Genomic DNA, 18226 nt, shown 5'->3' on the forward strand with positions numbered 1-18226 from the left:
TCTCTGGGACCTCATTCACCGCTCTCCCGACAGCTTCCCAGGACATCAGGCCCAGGCATACCCTGACCAGGCTCAGGTTTCCCTGAGCCCAACACCAAGCTCCCGTCTGGGCTCCAGGTGGCCAGAGCCGATTTATCCCAAGTACACCTGGTACATGATGAAATTCCTGCTGGTATATGCCACTCTGCAGCCAGCCTTCCCACTCCGTCAAACCCTCTGCACCACTGCAGGAAGGATGGGCCAGCCACTCACCATGTGGTGAGGCCCGCCGGGCCCTGGGGACTCCTAGCCTCAAGGTCCATACGACACTCAGTGTGTACACTGAAGCCAAGGCCTTGGCTGGTGTTTGCAGAAGATACTCTATTTCTCCGTGACGCCTCTACTCCTAAGCCTACCCCAGGGCAGGGCCTGGTCTCTGTGATATTCCTTGGGTCACAAGACAAGGTTTTGGCACCAGATCCTCCGCAGAGAAGGCAAAAGCTGGAAATCAAACTGGGGCTTCAGGGGCCCATCTGAATAAAAAGACAATTCAGGTCTTTACTTAATGAGGAACTTGCTCAGACAGAAAATGGCAGAGCTCATCTCTGGCCATAATCCTGCTTCCTCAGAACGTTCTTCTGCAGAGTAGTGACTAAAGCAATCACATCACTCCTTCCCCATGACAGTGTGATGGGGAACCACAACGTGACACAGTCGGGCTCACACCCACGCACTTGAGCAGGACAAGCAGGGCACCCCAGCCTGCTGAAAGGAACACAGTGAGACCGTGGCTGTGGGAAGAAGACGGAGCCACGCCTGACAAGGAAAAAAGACGCCAAAGAGGGACGAGTGCCCCTGTGTGGACGCTCTCAAAGATGCCAACACAGACGGAGTGGTGACCCTGCCCCCCCCCCCCCAGGCGTCAGGGTTGGCCAAGGCGTGGGTAGTGGCTAAGGGTAGGTGGGAGAAAGGCACCGGACTGCCGCGGACCACACGTGCACCCCTGGGTTCTAACTCGGGCCAGCCTGGGGCCTGCCAGTGATCCCGGCTGGGGCTGCTGTGCCCAGTGCCGACTCAGGGTGGCTGTGGGTATGAAGGCTCTCCGTGCCCAGGCAGCTGCGTGCAAGGCCTGGACGGCCAGGCTCTTCCCAAGAGGCAAATCACAGCCTCGGCATCCTGATCCAACAAGAACAAAGGCAAGTACTTGCTCCCAAAACCAGTGTCGGCTCTTGTGGGAAACACCTCGAGGCTGGGGAAACAGAGGCAGCCACTTTACCCTGGGACAGTCTCCAGACTCGAGAGAGAGGGTTGTCGCTGGCCAGCGGGGGGGTGGGGGGGGGGGGTGGAGGCAGGCCGGGCCAGGGAAGATGGTCACTCGGGCCCGGGAGAACGGGCCATGGCCTGAGTGTGGGCGTGCAGGGAGGGGCCGGAGAACGCCGCTCCCGAGGTCAACCGTCCGGGCTGCCTTCCAGCAGCAGTAGCTAATGTTAGAACACGAGGAGGAAGAGCCCACTCTGCAGAGGAAAGCGACCAGCAGAGTGGGGGAAAGGGGAAGCGAGCACAGTCCTCACTGCTGTGCAGTGTGCAAGCCGGACCGGGGCTGGGGCCGGGCGGGGCCCTCAGCCCTCTCTCCCCAGGGCCAGGCAGCTGAGCACTCCTCGGCCCTTTTTTCTGTTTTCCTGCATCTCTCTCGGGAACAAGGCCAGTCACTTGTCCCCCGCATTTCGTTTTTAGAAAAAGAACAAGAGACCTCAGAGGGCAGGGAGGGAGGGTCTACAGGCCAACTAGCCCCGTGTCACCAAGGTCGCTGGGTGGCCCCCAGGTGACTTTCACCCACAGTTTCAGACTTTCTCTCTCTCACTGCTGTGTGTCTGGGGCCTGCTCCCCTAATTCCAAAGTGGCCTGTGACTCATGTTTTCTTTTTTAATCTGAAGCCCCCCCCACCCCACCCCACCCCCCGCCCCCTGCTTTCTGTTATCTTCTTAGCCTGCTTAGAAAACAAAGGAGAAACACTTTTCCATGTTCCCGTTGTTATCTTGATGGTATTTACAGGAGGCTGGTGTTGCCAGTTTAGGAAGCCGAAGCAAAGCCCCCGTCTGCTTCCTCCCAGCACCGCCGGCCAGAGGAGAGAGCACACTCGACCATCACCGTACTCTCTCTTCCGTCTCACGGACGTCAACACCAGGCCGAGGCGATGTGGGGTCCTCCTTCGGTTGCTGGCTGTGCAGGCCTGGACTTCAAGTCCGCTTCCCTCAACCTTCCTTTGCTTTCCTGAGAAGATGAGTCTCCCTTCCCAGGCTAGGGCTGGGAGGCCACGCTCTTGCTGGCAGGCACTCAGGCCCTGCCTCCTCGAAGAGCAGCTCAGCTGACCTGGGGCCCACGTGCCCTGGGACCAGCTCCACAGCCAGCCCCGGCCAGGCCGGCCCTGAGACGGGACCAAGTTCAGCAGCAGCTGCTGAGGCCAGCAGCACAGCTGGAACCGGGCAGGGACCCTCCCTGGGGACCTCCAGATGGCCCTCACCCCGGAGGTCGTTCCTTTTTGGTCAGAGCTACTCCAGATGTGTTCTTCAGATTTCGGCAGGAAAACACCCCACCCCCACCCCCCACCAGCAGAAAGCAGAGCAGCTCGTACCCGCACCTCGGCTGTGAACCTGAGCAGCAGCCAGAGAGGAACCAGAGCAAACCCGAGCTGAGCAGCAGCTGGGGTGCAGGAACCCACATTCACTCACTCTACAAATGTCCCTGAGCACCGCCCAGGCCCTGGTCTCAGGCACTGGGTACTCAGCAACAAGCAAAAGAAACAAAATTCCTTGCCTTCATGAAGCTCACGTTTCAGCGAAGTCTTTCAACAAACGAGATCAAAATGTGGGATAGGCAGTCTGAGGGAAGACAGACAGGGAGAGGGGCAGCAAGCATGGGAGAGGGGGTGAAGGTGGCAGAGTTCAATGTTAGGTTAAGTGAGCAAAAAAGAAAGGGAGGGAGGGAAGGAGCCCTGCTAAGCGGCAGTGTTCTGGGCCACACAGGAAGTGCAAAGGCCCTGAGGCAGGCTCCTGCTTGACATGTTGAGCGAGGAGGCCAGTGTGGCTTGAGCAGAGTGGAGGGAGCAGAGGGAGAGCAGAGAAAAAGCAGCATGGTCACGGAAAGCCAGAGGACATGGGCCTCGTGCCTCCCGGCCAGGTCTTTGGCATTTGCTCAACCTGAGGTGGGAAGCCCGTGGAAGGCTAGAGCAGGGGAGGGATGCATCTGCCTTGTAGTCCCTGTGGCTGCTGTGTGCATAACAGGCTAACGAGCCAGAAGCAAATCTGTTACAACAAACTTCCAGACGAGAGAGGACGGCAGGTGGGACCAGAGTGGCGGCAGTGGGGATGGCGAGAGAGAATCTAGTTAGAGATACTCAATGCAAAGTGGAAAGGAAGCCGTGATGGGCGGAGAGACCCAGCCCACCTTCGCTTGCGGAATGCTTCCAGTCCAGTGCCCGGCACACCCACGGCGGGCTGTAAAGGCCTCGGGTCTCGGCAGCCTTCCCACACTCCTTCAAGGGCTGGAGACCCGGCCTGTCCTGTCTGCTCTTGGCCTGGCTGTCGGTGCGAGCCTGGGGAGGGAGCCCACGAGGGTGCCAGGGTGGGCTCACACGAGGGGCTGTGAAGGGCACCGGGATGGGTGCCTGCTGACCACAGAAGCGGCAGAGTGCTGGGGATGTAGCTATCTGCAAAACTCCTCCCCGAGTGTATTCAAGCCGGAGCGGGACCTCTTCTCGGCCCCTCTGCGGGGAAGCGGCCCCGCTCACTTCTGAGGAGCTGGGGCTGGAAGGGGGTTAGGAGGCTACTCTGTTCTCAGTCGGAGAAGGCCGGGCCGTCTGCCTCTCTGGCCCAGCCCATCAGGCCGCTTGGTCAGAGGACAACTTGGGCAGAAGGCGGCGGAGAGCGGCTGTCACCACAGCCCACCATCTTGGCCGCCAGACCGCGCCTTCTTTCCCCCTCCTCTCCCACCCCTGACATTCCCCAGGCGGCCGCCACCTCCCTTCCGGAAACCCCCTCCCCTCCCCGGGTGGAGACCAGAAGGAGCTGCAGGGACGGCAGAACCACGCTTGGTCCTATTTAGCAGGGCGCTGGCCGGACCTCGCCAGCTACTTCCTGAAAGTACTTGGCCAGGCTCTGGGTGACTGTGCCCACTGCCCTGGCCTGCAGCATCTCCCAGAGTTCTGCTCCCGGGCACTCTGGATTCGGTCTGCTAAGCCTGCATGTTCGGTCCACAGCCCCAGCTGGACACCAGGCCTCAAGAAAGGTCATCTGAGATAGGAGGCCCACTGAGTCCTTACCAGCTCAGGGTTGAAGGTCCTGCATGCTATGGAGTCAGCTCCCTGGTTGTCGAGGCTTTTACTCAGGATCATCACCATGGTAAGGACCTCAGGCACTGGGCTCCATCCCAGGGTGGGCACGAGCCATCTTCGGTTGGGCAGACTTGGGCAGAGGGTGACCTCCTGGGCACCTCCCAGGTGACTGGCATCAGCAGTAACAGCTCCCCATCGGCCGCTTGCCCTCAGGCTGGGGCTCTTCCAGGAAATGGCCAAGTGCAGTCAACTCCCTGGAAAGACAACAGAAAGGCAAAGGGATTCAGGTCTTGGGAAGACCGGGGCCCTGAGAGAGCTGCCCACGCCCCCGCCTACCCCATGCCGGGACCCCGCTTGGAATGGAACTGCCTCCCTGCCAAAGGAGAGGCATTTTGGCCACAAAGTCCGGAATCACCTTCTCAGAGTCCCCACCCCACCTCATGCCAGCCTTGAGGCGTCCCTAAAGCCAACGCACTGGTGGGTCCAGCAACGTGTCTCAGTTTAGCCACATGGCACCTTTACGACCTATCTCAGGGTCTGGGTCGGTCACAATCTGCTGTCCCCCAGACTCTGCTCAAGTCACGCGACACCTTCCACCCAGCTGGCTTTACAGACAGCTTCGGTATATGCCCAAGGCTGAGGGTCAGGTACAGACCAGCCCCACAGTCAAAACTGAAGGGGTCAGCCCTCAGGCAGCCTCAGTCAGCAAGGAGGCTACTACCCTCCTCCCGGTTATGAACAGAAGCTACTGGAAGAATCTGGAGGGTTTGTTTATTTGGAGAACTTACTTTACTTACTTACTTATTTATTTTGAGAGAGAGAGAGAGAGGCAGAGAGAGAGGAAGAGAAAGAGAATCCCAAGCAGGCTGCAAGCAGTCATGGCAGACCCCAACACGGGGCTCTGACTCACGAACGGGGAGATCATGACCTGAGCCAAAATCAAAGAGTCAGGCACCCTGGCCACTGAAAGGCACATATCTAGGGGCACCTGGGTGGCTCAGTCTGTTAAGCGTCCGACTCTTTGCTTTTGGCCCAGGTCATGATCTCACGGTTCGTGAGTTGGAGCCCCATGTGGGGCTCTGCACTAACAGGACAGAGGCTGCTTGAGATTCTCTCTCTCTCTCTCTCTCTCTCTCTCTCTCTCTGCCCACCCCCCCTCCACTCACGCTCTTTCTCTGTCTCTCAAAATAAATAAACTTAAAAAAAAATTTTTAAGGCGCACTATTTCTCATCCCTAGAAGGACATCTCAACAACGACACATTTGCAATACTGGGGACCTTTGTAGCCTGAGACCTCTCAGGCCGCCATGCCACACGGCCCACCAGGACCTCCTCCCGCGTCACCCCCCAAACAAATGCTGAAAGAACACAGCCCTTGGCTCAGGTTTGAAAACGCGCTCCTTACAAATCAGTTTCTCTGATCCTGTTTCGCCATCCCACCCTCCTGTGGTTACACCGTCAAAGGAAGTCACATCAGATGCAAGGAACCCGAAGACCACCATCACAAAGTAAAAAAAAATCATGACGATAATAGTAGAAAAGGCCAGCTCCTAATCTGTAATTAAAAACAAACTGCTCGGTGCAGGAAAATGTTTTAGAATCTGTTGCTCTGTGTAAAAATTAATTGCACCCTGGTATTTACTTGCTATCCAGATTGTAAATCATATTTTCCTGTTTACTTCGATTAGACTTTACAGTGGGTGTTATTGAAATTGCTCAATTACGGGCCAGCTGGCAAGCACAGGAAAATTACCTTCTACTGTTCTTCGAAAACAAGGTTCATCCAAAGTGCAAAAGCAAGGAAGGGGGGGGGGGGGGGAATCAATACATTTTCAAAGGACTGGCTGTTCAGGAAGAGGCCTGGTGGAGGGTAGGCTCCCAGGTCGCACCGGGTGACCCGATGAGCACTTCAACACCACATCGGCCTAGAAGCAACACATTCTGACCAAGAGTGAGCTGCTCAAGGAAAGAATTTCAGACCACTCCTCCAAGCTCCGGCCAGAAAGCTGAGCCAGAAATGCCCGCCAGCCCCCTGGATGCTTGGCTGGGGAGCGGGGCTGGGAGGCGGGGTGCCACGGACTCTCCCTTCAAAGGGACCCTTTGTGCCGCCTCAGTGGCGGAGTCGAGGCCCGCCGGCGGCCATCTTCTTTCTGGGTACGACCTCATGCAGTTCTGGGGCAGCCAGCCATTGGCCCAAGGCCCAGAGGTAACCTGCCCTGGCACCACCCCGCCCCCGCCTCTCACTTCCGTCTTCCCTAAAAGGCAGGTGGGCTCAGAAGGTACCAGCTCACGTCCTCCTCGGTCAAGGACACCTGGGGCGGAATCCCAGCTCCTGAAACGCACCGTCTGAGTGACCTTTACCAAGTTCAGTCTCTTTCTCTCTCCATAAAATACGGACGACAGTGCCTGCCTCAGAAGACTGCTGTACCATCTGACAACAGAGCTCAAACCCTTTGCTCAGTGAGAAGTCCTAGCTCATGTGCTCCTGTGAGGAAGCGCTCGATGAACGGCAGCTACCGTCACGACTTTCGTCGGGGAGGCTGCGGGTCCCGATCCTTTCTCGGCAACGGACGCCCGAGCAGCGAGCTGTCCTCTCGGACTTTTTTAAAGAGAAAGTCCGTTAAATTGTTTTAAAGCCAAATTCGATCAGGATGGCACTGGTCATATGGTGGCCCATCTCTCTGGTGAAACAGTAGGTGGTCATTAAGAATGATGCTGTGGGACTCCATTGCCATGGAAACACATTAGGCCACCGGGACGCCGCCGATAGGCACCAAACACGAAGCAGGACCGAGGCAGCGGTGCGGGCGTCCCTGCTCTTGCGGCTCTGCCCCCGCTGGAGCCCCGACGAGAGGCGGGACTCACGGCGGCAGCACGAGGGGCGAATACCAGAGCCCCACATGCTTCTGGAAACGGATGGTCGGCAAACACAGCAGGCGCCCAGTGGAGAAGGGAAGTCAAGCGCGATGCCTGTCCTCGAGGGTCACGGAGAGTTCCGCGAACGCAGACACTAATCTAACTAAGGCAGGCAGGGGTAGGGGGCACCGGAGCGCAGTGGTAAACCGCCCCCCACCCCCGCACGTGTGCCGACAACATGCAGCATGACCCGGAAGAGCCCAGGAGTGGGGACAGCCAAGAAGCCACCACCCGGGGACTGTTCACACACATCGCGGTGGAGCCACGTGAAGGACCGCCGTGCCGCTTTAGCCACGGATGGAACGAGGCACCTCTGATGGTACAGATGTGAAACCCTCCCCAAGACACCCCGTGAGATGAACGGAGAGAGGAGAACGGCGCAGTCCCAAAAGCACGGCCGCCTTATGGAAGGGCCCGCAGTTCCAGAGTACGAGGCGCTTTGGTCGTGCGGCCTTGCGTGCTCCTTAAATCCTTCATCCAGGGCATAGGATACTTTTTTGGTTAAAGAGAAAATAGGCAAGATTTCACCAGGAAGGAAAGGCACACTAGCGGAAGTAAGACCGTAAGCAAAGCACAGTGGCCTGCCCCGTGCACGGGACGCGGTGAGCACACTGGTGGCAGGAGCACAGGGTGTGTGGCAAGGAGAGGCGGCCGCCAGAACAAGGAGCTGGGACGGCCACTTCAAGCCAGAAGAGCTCTGCATGCCCACTGAACACAGACTTTTTTTCTTTTTTTGCAATGTTTTTTTCAGAGAGAGAGAGAGTGCACGCAAGGAGGGGAGGAGTAGAGAGAGAGGGAGACACAGAATCAGAAGCAGGCTCCAGGCGCTGAGCCGTCAGCACAGAGCCCGATGCGGGGCTCGAACTCACGGACCGCGAGATCATGACCCAAGCTGAAGTCGGTCGCTTAACCAAATGAGCCACCCAGCCGCCCCATGAACGCAGACTTTATCGTGTGGCCACAGGGGGCTCCCCAAGGGGCTCGTCTGCTTTGATCTGTTGAAAAAGAGTGATTTTTTTTTTTTCTGGGCCCTTTGCAACACCTAGCACAGTGCCCCGAATACAGTAAGAGCTCAAACACATTTTGAAAGAGACTAAATTGTAGCAACATCTGAAAGGATCCAGGCACATTCTTAGACTTTGTGAGGCAAATCCAGACCAGCAGAGCCTGGCACAATCTGGAATTCCCTGGGATTCCTTTGATCCCTGGCATGGGCCTGGCCAAGTTCACTGGGGAATGCCAGTGCCCGTCCAGAGACTCACAGCCCAGTCTGAGAACGGGGCCAGGGGCTTCTCAGGGAAAAGCTGGGGGCGGGGGAGAGGGGGGGGCGGTTGAGGCTCAGCCTTCGAAGGGACAACTGGTAAACTGGTAGTGTGGCTCTGCCCAAGGCAGAAGGGGGTGCCTCAGAGTCACAAGTGGCAAGGTAAAGGCCTCCTGGAGGCCACCTCTGGGGCACAGCCCCTGCTCTGGCCTGGCGGGTTTTCTTTTAACCCATATTAAGAACAGCTTCTAGGGGCACCTGGGTGGCTCAGTCGGTTAAAGGTCCGATTCTTGATTTCAGCTCAGGTCATGATTCCAGGGTCATGAGCACGGAGCCTGCTTAAGATTCTCTCTCTCCCCACCCCACCCCACCCACCCCTATCTGTCCCTCTCCCACGCTCACGTTCTCTCAAAAGCAAAGAACAAAAAAACAGCTTCTATCTATTGAGAACCTACTGCGTCCCAAGCACTTTATACACGTCAGCTATACAACAGGCTCACTTTACCCCCATTTTGCAGATGGATAAAGCTCACCAAGGCGGAGAGGCTGATCTTGCATCTGAACCCAAGTGGCCCAGCTCCCAGGCATACGCTTCCCACCGATGTCCACCTGCAACATGGCCCCACTCCTCAGCTGCCCCCCCATCCCAAGTGCATCCTTCAAAAGCCCACTCAAGCAACTACCATAGACCCCAGCAAGTGGTCCCCTTGGCGGTTATCCCAGAGGCACGCAAACTTACGTTCACACAAAAACCTGCACATGACTGTTCACAGCAGCTATATTCCTGACAGCCCAGACCAAGAAACAACCCAGATGTCCTTCAAGGGGCGAATGGAGAAACACACTGTGACACAGGCACAGCGGGGAATACTACTCAGCGTTAAAAAGGAACGGACTGTTGAAACCTACTGGAACGACTCTCCAGAGAATTATGTGCGGTGAAAACACCCAATCCCCACACGTTAATTATGGCATGATTCCATTCACGTAGCATTCCTGAAATGACAAAGCGCCAGAAATGAGGCATAGATTTAGTGCGGACCTGGGGTCTGAGATGAGGGTTTGGGCTGGGGGTGTGGGAGGGCGAGGCAGGTGGGGGATGAAAAGGCAACAGAAGGCATCCTCCTGGTGATGGGAATGTCCCATGCCTTGACTGCCTCTGTGTCGATTTCCTGCTTGTGATACTGAATGACAGTTGTGCAAGATGTCACTACTGGGGGAACCGAGTAAACGACACATAGCATTTCTACGACTTAACAATACATGTAAATTTACGACGATCTCAAAATTTTAGAAACCTACTCAATCTATGCATTTATCAAAACCAATAGAACTATCTGGGGTGCCTGGGTGGCCCAGTCGGTTCAGCGTCCGACTCGATTTCAGTTCAGGGCATGATCTCATGGGTCCAAACCCCACATCGGGCTTTGCACTGTCAGCGCAGAGCCTGCTTGGGATTCCCTTCCCCCCACCCCCTCTGCTCTACCCTCCCTCACTCGTGTGCGCACGCTCTCTGTCAATAATAAACTTAAAAAAAAAAACTCACAGAAATATCAAAAACATGAATTGCACTGTAAGTAAATATAAAGCTTAAAAGTAAAAAGCAGAAGTCCACGTGGCTGCCACTGCCTGAACCAAGGAAACCACGTGCAAGGTAGGGCAAGGAGCCGTGCTGTGGGCTCTAACAGCCCCCGCCTTCGCTTTGAGCATATCACCTGACTTCAGTGTCCTCCTCTTTAAAACGAAAGCAGTGACACCTTTGCTCTGGGGGCTGCTGGGAGATCGGATAAGAAAATATGTATGAAAGAGTGGGGCACAGAGAAGGCCCCGGACATCAGTGCCTGGCCCCCTCGGCACAAGTAGCCACCGTCGGTCTCTCAACATCTTCCCCGGTACGTCTCCTACAGATTCCCTGCCTTTGTTTACATCTTGTACTGTCACTTCCCTGTGCCCTTATTTAGGTAGTAAATCAGACTCCCTGCACAGTGCTCATGGCAGAGGGGCCTCGCACCCTGCCTCCACATCCATCTGGGGTGCCACTGTGCACGGGAAGAAGGGGTCGCCCCCACCCCCACAGGTGCCTGCTATTCAGAGGCACGTAAGCTCTCAGGCTCTGGCCCCAGGAGCCCCCCACTCAGCGATTCACCTTCTCCAGCATTTCCATCGAAAGAGCAGAAAGCAAAGTCAGACTTTCTACTGATCTGTGATCCCACTTCCCTGACCACCCTCCTGTTCCCTGGGCATAGATGGGGTGGCAGAGGGCTCTGCCCACCCCCCCAAGTCCTGCCCCAAAGGCGCATCTACCTAAAGGCAGCCCGGACTCCCCGACACCGTGCCCAGAACCAGGCTTGCAGGTTGGGAAGGGCACCAGGCGACACCGCCCACCCTCAGAGAGAGGCCCTGGATCCCGCACCACGGCACCTCAGTCCCAGAAACACCCCCCATCTCCCTTCACAGCCCCTCCCCCCATACGGCCATACCCCTGGCCTCCACCTCCCTGAGCACCAACCATGGGCCAGGCTCTTCTCATTTAACCTCTCACATTCCTGTGAATAGGCATCTGTTAGCAGAACTCCCATTTTCCAGATGAGAAGGCTGAGGCTCCAGGAAAATAACTCCAGCATTTGCCCAAGATCCTACAGCTAGCAGGGGGTGAGGTCGAGATGTGAATCCAGGCCTGCCTTTTCGGCCACTCTCTCTCTCCCTGATGCCACAGGGAACAGGGGACGGCCTCGATCCCTCACACAAGTCCTTCCTAACATGAGACTTCCTTGCTTTTGTTCTGGATCTTCAATCCAGAACATCCATTTGCAACCCTTGAATCCAGCTCTCTGATACCACTGTGGTCAGGGACTCTCAGCTTCTGGCAAACGGGAGCCCTGCCTGGTGCATGCGAAATGAATTTATAGAATGCTAAGAAGTTTTGTAAACTCTAAACCTCTATAGAACTCTCAAGTAGATTAAAGGAGTTTACCAAATGCTTCTGTAATGCACTTTGAAGGGTTATCCCTTAATAAGAAACTGACCACACTGGAGATCGTCAAGACAAACTCTGCCTTCTTTTAAAGAGTATCTATATCCTGTGTTTACTACTTGCACAAGTTAGTTTTACAGCAGGAGGATATCTCGCCGCCCTAAACACAGCGCTCAGAGCAAAAGCTAAACAGGACCTTGGCCACAGACAGTGACTCTCCTGATGGCTCAAGCAAGCCATTTCTCGGTGCGTCCACCTCCCCTTCCATTAAGCAAAGGAAATGGGAGGAAAACATCCATGCTACAAGGTCTTCGGGAAGGCCGCATGCATTTTTAGACCTTTGAAACTTCAGCCGTCGGCAGGACAAAAGCAGTCTGGGGACAGGACCGAGAAGCAAATTCGTGAACACGTGGAGAAGTGCATCTTTCGGTGGGTCGTGCCTTCTGCCAGACCCTGCGACAAGCCGATGGAGGGGCGGAGGGGGGAGCTGCAAGCCTGTGGTGGCATCGAGGCTCCCCTCTGCCGAAGGAAGGAAGGGAACGTGCCCAGGGTCACCTCTGGCTTGCTGCCTCTGCACCTCAGTCCCCCCAGAGCTCACAGGGTGAAAGTTAAAAGCTGCAGGAGCGTCCCCACAGCCCATTCTCTCGCGGACCCCGTCAGTGCCAGGAAGAGGGCCTGGAGGCTCAGTAAGAGGACGTGGGTCTGGACAGGGCACGCTTCCCAGGCCTTCGAGTCCTCCCGAAAGAGAACTGATGAGAGACAGCTATGCCTCCGGCACCTTCAACACACAGACAGAAAACCGGAGATGAGCAGAGCCCCTCTAGTCAATATGGTGACACCTCGGACGCGCTCGACACCAATCACTGCTGCTTTAAGCGAATTCCAGAGTCCAGAAAAAAAAAAGAAGTTTGGTTGTTTTTTTTACCATTTTCCCAGCATCTTCTGTGTCTGTATCTCAGGAAGTCAGAGGTGACACAGAGCCTACCTTTCATCAGAGCACAAATACAATAAGAGTAGCCATGGCAACCATACCACATTCTATGCTTACTGCTTCCTCAAAGTGTCCCTACGAACGGGCACTGTGGCTGTTCCATTTTACGGAGCGACAGACTGAGGCATGGGCCCAAGGTCACCCAGGCATGAAGGATAAAACAAGGACTCAAGCCACATCGGCCAAACTCCAAAGTCTTTGTCTTAACCACGGAGTCTTCTAGCAGAAATGTGTAAATTTCCAGGATCTGTACATTTCCCGGTAATGATCCTTTAGGCATTTGATTTCTCAGTTAAACTGACCGGATGCTGAAGCAAATGCCGGGTTTGCAGTACACCCTTGTCCACACAGCTCACCCTGAGGTATCCCAGGCTGAACACCCACCTTCTGGAACCTAGTGCTGAAACACAGCACTAGGGGTTCCAAGGCAGGCAGGGACCGGGGGCGCGAGAGGGCAGCTCAGAGAAGGTGAAAAGAACGTGAAGTCATCACTTTCTATCCTTAACTGCATGGAGGGGCAGCTGAACCGGGTGCCATGCAGAAGGTGAAGTGCTCCCCAGGAAAGCCGGGGTGCTCCCAGCCCCGGGGGGAGTCCTGCTACGCCAGCCAGAATCTAGTCCATCTGTCCCCATCTCGCTGGGCCTCTGCCTCCGACCACCCCTCCGCCACAGCCCACCCTTCTCCCCGAGTCCACTCCCAGGGTGCTCCTGGCAGGGGTGGGGGTGGGGGGTGCCCCTCCACCTGCACAGTCCGGCTGTGGACCTGCCTCAGTCACCCTCCGGTCTCAGCACAGAGCCTGCCCCGGCAGGAACCTGATACCAACGTCTTTAGTAGCATCCACAAAACTGGGGAAGGGTGCCGGATTCCCGTCCAGAAGCCACCCTTCCACCCAGCTCGGTCCCGGAGGAGCTGTGGAGCCCTGGGCAAGCTACGCAATTTTGCTAAGCTCACTCTCATCCTCTGTAATCTGTAAGAAGGGATCCTGGTCCTGCCCACCTCAGGTGGAAGGTTAAGGAGGGAAGACTCTGGAAGGTGGGGGCCCTTAGAGAATGTCCCTACAGGCACGCAAGGCCACAGGTGAGCACAATTCTGAGCAGAGTGTAGGCCCTTCCTAGATGCTTATAAACTATCTAACAAAGATCACGTCCTCAACGGCCACGGCACGAGCTGCTGGGAGCAGGAAATAGGAATCCCCCCAGCCCCTGGCTCCTGGGATGGGGCTGCTGGACCTCCAAGTCCGCTACTGACTTTTATGCTCACTCGGGGTTCCATTTGCATGTGACAGGTGAGGAAAGTAGGCCCCCAGAGGCAAAATGGCCTGAAGCCTCACAGGTGGCACAGGCCTGCATCACACTCTCAGGGGAGAAGAGATACTTTCTTGCCGCAAAACTCAAGCACCTGCTCCTCGCAGAGGGCGTGCTCACCCCACCCACCCAGCCCTCACCCCAAAGCAAGGCGTGTCCCTGGAGGTTATTTTTCTTCGCAACTGAGATGAACACACCTTCCCTGGCCTAGTCCTTCAGGCAATCAGAGGCCACCAGGGGTCCACGTTTGGAGAAGGACTGGCAGTCACATTACCTGGCTAGAAAGGAACCCACCCTGTGCCCTTGGCAGATCAGACCCACCCGAGCTCCCTTACGAGACCGTCTTCCTCAAGGGGGGAAAACCAAACCGCACAATGAGCCCCTGAACCAAATCGGGACTCTGTTCTCTGGGACTTTACACAGTCATTCTCAGTGTCGTAGGGATTTTCTGGGGTTTTAAGCAAATAACATTTCGAGGTGGGGGCGGGGGGAGAGTGACATGATTCGGGGACGTGAAAGCGTCGAGACCCAGAGCCAAAACAAAGCTGAACGTGGGAACGACACAGCCGGTGTTGCTTCTTGAAACCAAAGCCAACTGCATGCAGAACTTGTCAGGAGCTCGTTTATCAATGAGAACCGACAGACACGTTTCCTACGAGCTCTCGGGCAACGCTCACTACCGTTCCTGCCACGTTAACCCAGCAGACGCCGCGAGAGAAGAGCGTGCTGCGGGCTAGAACTTGCTGAGCAAACTCAGAAGGAAGGGAACGAAGGCCGGGAGAGGACCGGTACTTACTGAGCACAGAAGCAGACACCAGCTTCGCCGGCAAACCAGGGTGAAGGAGAGGAAGGCAGAGAGCAGGGGACAAGGAGACAGAGCAAGGGCCCCAAAGATAATCTACTGAAATGTTAAGCCACTTAGCCTAAGACGACCATGACCTGTTCTTCAGTCAGACCTGTTTACGAGTACAGCGAATTCAATCAAACCATGATTAAAAACCAAAAGACGTGAAGAGTTTAAAAAAAAAAAAAAAATTTTTTTTTTTTTTTTTTAAACAAAATCAAAAGTCTATATAGAGAAGCCCATATAAGAGGCAGTGTGCTCTGGGCGGAGCCAGCAGGGCTCAGAGGAAACATGGATTCTGGCGTCGGCTCTGCCCCTGAGCCGCTCTGCCTGCTGGCCAAGCCACATTCCCTCTCTGGGCCTCAGTTCCCCCCCCTGTCAATCGGGAGTCATTATTTCTGACTAGCGAGCGTGTGCGTGCAAGCCACCTGCCAGGTCATTCTACCTCTCTGGGCCTCAGTTTCCTCGCCTGTGACATGCAAATGGGAACTGAGGGTGTCTGAGTCTCAACCACGGATCTGAGGGGGTGTGAGCTGTGAGAAAGGATGGTAAGAGCGGAAAGAGCAACCGCTGTGGGGGGCTGTGTGCAGGCCGCCTTCCTGGTCCCGCTCGGAGCTAACCTGTCATGTTCAAGGTCCCGGGACACTGGACAGCAGCAAAGGCCAAATCCTCACTCGCTGCACAGCCTCAACTGTCACCTCTCACACGGCAAAGCAGGAAGCAGGAAGCCACCCTGACGTTCCGATGTGTTAGCAATCCCAGGGGCAGGTAATGCCAGGTAACTGGAGGCTGGGGGAGGTGGGGTTGCAGAGCCCGCCCCTCTCTCTTCCATCCTGAAGGAGCAGAGACAGGACTGTCGTACAAGTGCATGTTCCCAGCTCGGTCCCGAAGCACACAGGGGCGGCCTGGTGTCTTTCAGTGACACTGACAACATTCTGAATTAGGAGTTTCTTGATGGCCCAGGAAGTCAGTCGGTCACCAGCTTCCACACCTTCATCCCCCACCTCCGCTACGAGAACACCCTCTTCCTTTCTAAAACATTTATGGAGACTTTCGGGGTCCAAAGACGGCTACGTTCTCCTGCTCCCGCAAGATGAGCCCCCCAGCCTGGGCTACAAGCATGGTCTTCATGCTTGTGTGGCTCCAGAAGGTCCGTGGGCAGGAACAAGGACTCCAGCCCCAACCCCGGCCGCACCCCAGTGCTGCTCCCACAGGACTGCCACGCCCCCGCGCAGAGGGATCATGGGACACAGCTGGGAGGGCAGCGACCTCTTTATCTCGGGGGCCCGGGGCCCCCTAACAGTATCACAAGTATCACAGTGAAACGCTGGAGAAGACGCAGGAGGCTCGAGGAGGACTGGTAGGGACACGAGAACCACCAGGGTCCCCACCTGCCACCCACTCAGAGGTCACACCCTGACCTCATCTTACAGGCAGGACTTCACCCGCCCGATCCCACCGAGTCCTATCACCCACCTACTTTACAGGGTCTGGTGGAGAAATTAATCAGACAGGCTGACAATCCACGCCAAGCCTTCCGCCTCCTCCCCTCTACCTGCTTCCTCCTGCAGAGTCCCACCACACGTTCTACAACGGCATCATCTGCCAAAACCAAACTCTTCGAGAGACTCAGCTGCCTGATGGGTCTGTTAGAACGACACGTACGCCTGAACTCCAAGGCGTCTCGGGTCAAATCCCCGAAGCCATCTCTCTGGTACCTCCCTGGGGGCTTCCAAAGGGAGAAACGGTGGGACAAACTCTACTAAGCTCACCCTGGCCGTGGGCTACAGCCCCGATGGGGGCGGGGGGCACTATCTGTGTAAGCAACAGTCATCCGTCTACACAAGGGCCAAACCCGCACCGGACCGTTGACTGTCTGGACAGAGAAAGAGACTCCTGTCACAAGGGCTTCCCGGAGGTCCGGATGCAAGGCAAAACCCAGGCATTCTGCCCCAAGCCACTTGGAACTGGCCGCGGAATGGGTCTAAGGAGCTTGGGGAGCAGCTGCTTCCTGGGTCCGGAGCCCCATTTTTATATTCTGGCAGGGCGTGGGTGCAGGAGAAGGGAGGGGCACCTCATCTGTAACCGGCCTCCACTTCCTTCCAAGCACCCTGGATGGGACACCGGGGCCTCCTTGCACTCAGGGCAAAGGCCTTGGGGCGCTGAAAAGGAAATGATGCAGCCAACCAGGTTCACCTGGCTTACGGGGAAGGTGCTTTAGAAGCCCCGCTGAGCTGTTCCAGAATGCTCCACCCAGACCTTGATGGCTCTAAGTGAGGCTCAAAGGGCCTTGAGACAGTTAACCCCATTTCCAGAGCTGAGCAGATCATGCTCCCCGTCCGAAATGGCTCCAAAAGAAACTGATTCACTCCCCCGCTTGTCCCCAAAGTGCCTGAGAACCTGCCAAACGCACCCAGCTCCGGCTCTGGTTGTGTTATCGTCATTGTCCCCCTCCTGGAACCACCGGGACCTGTTATTGTCATTGTCCCTGTCCTGGAACCACCGGAACCGGGTTTTGAGCTGACTTGCCTTGCTCTCAGGAAGCCCATTTCATCAAGTCAGCAGCAAAACTCCACAGCCAGGCCTGGCCTTGGAGCACCTCCCAAAACCTGGCCCCAGGGGCCTTCGGATCATATGGAAGGGCCTGGCCCTGGTCAGGAGCCTCGTCTGGAGGAGATACCAGACGTGCAGGGCTCCCAGCCAGGGGCGACACGAGGGGAGGTGAGTAGAGATTAGCAACGTCCTCAGAGTCGGAACTAATAAGAAAGAAAATGAAGCTGTCAGATTACATTAGGGGATGGGATCAGAATGGGTGAAACCTAACAGGTACTGGTCAGAGGCCAGCATCCGGGCACCAAAACAAGTTTCAGGCGCTCTCAGGGAAGACTTAACAGCAGGTTATCATCTCTGAAAAACTGTATTTCATCGTTCAACAAGCCCGCACTGAGCGACTGGTGCTGCATTGCGTGATGGGAGGGGCTTTGAAGGTGCAGCAAAGCCACGGGCCCTCCTCCCAAGGAGGTGAAAACTATTAGCAACTGATGCATGAGTGAAGTAAAAAGCAAAATAAAATACACTGGGAAGCAGAGCACATTCTAAAAAACAAGTCACAGGATAACATAATCGGGCCTTCTGAAGTTCAGAAACTGGCATCACAACTTTCCGGGCTAAGAACAAAGCAATGCTGGGGTCCCTCCCTCCTGCACCTAGGCGGGTTCTCTGCCTGGGCAGACTTTTGCTCGCTTCTCTTAGTAATGAACCAACAAAACATTGACTGTGGCCGTGATACGCACAAAGCCTAGAAAGCGCCCGGAAGCGGCCTCCACGTCCACGAGACCCCAGCAGACAAGGCTGGCAAAGCCGCTCGGCGGCCTGCTGCCCGGCCTGGCCACTGTGGGTGGCAGGAGGGTCTAAGCCTGGCACAGGTGCCCAAGAGGCAGTCTCTCCGAATGCTGCTGACCTCAGCTTGTGTCGGCCTCACTTCACGAGCCCAGGTGAAGCCTCTACCACAGAGGGGTCATTGATAGATAGCAGGCAGCAAAGGGATAAAAGTTTCTCTCCCAAACTCTCAGTAGAACCCAACTTAAAAGTGACTTGCCTTCCGCAAAGAGGAAGGAGACAACCTCA

General features: G+C 56.0%; 1 protein-coding gene across 1 annotated transcript in view; it reads right to left on the minus strand.

Annotated features, from left to right (window-relative positions):
* The window catches only part of FAM53B (family with sequence similarity 53 member B), a 113178-nt gene that overhangs the window by 71233 nt on the left and 23719 nt on the right, over positions 1-18226 (minus strand). Inside the window, exon 2 of the mRNA XM_047824346.1 lies at positions 4298-4563. Coding sequence (XP_047680302.1) covers positions 4298-4375 — 78 coding nt within the window. The 5' untranslated portion in view covers positions 4376-4563. The remainder of the gene's footprint in view (positions 1-4297; positions 4564-18226) is intronic.

Source organism: Prionailurus viverrinus, chromosome D2, assembly GCF_022837055.1.
Source record: "Prionailurus viverrinus isolate Anna chromosome D2, UM_Priviv_1.0, whole genome shotgun sequence".
Lineage (NCBI taxonomy): Eukaryota > Metazoa > Chordata > Mammalia > Carnivora > Felidae > Prionailurus > Prionailurus viverrinus.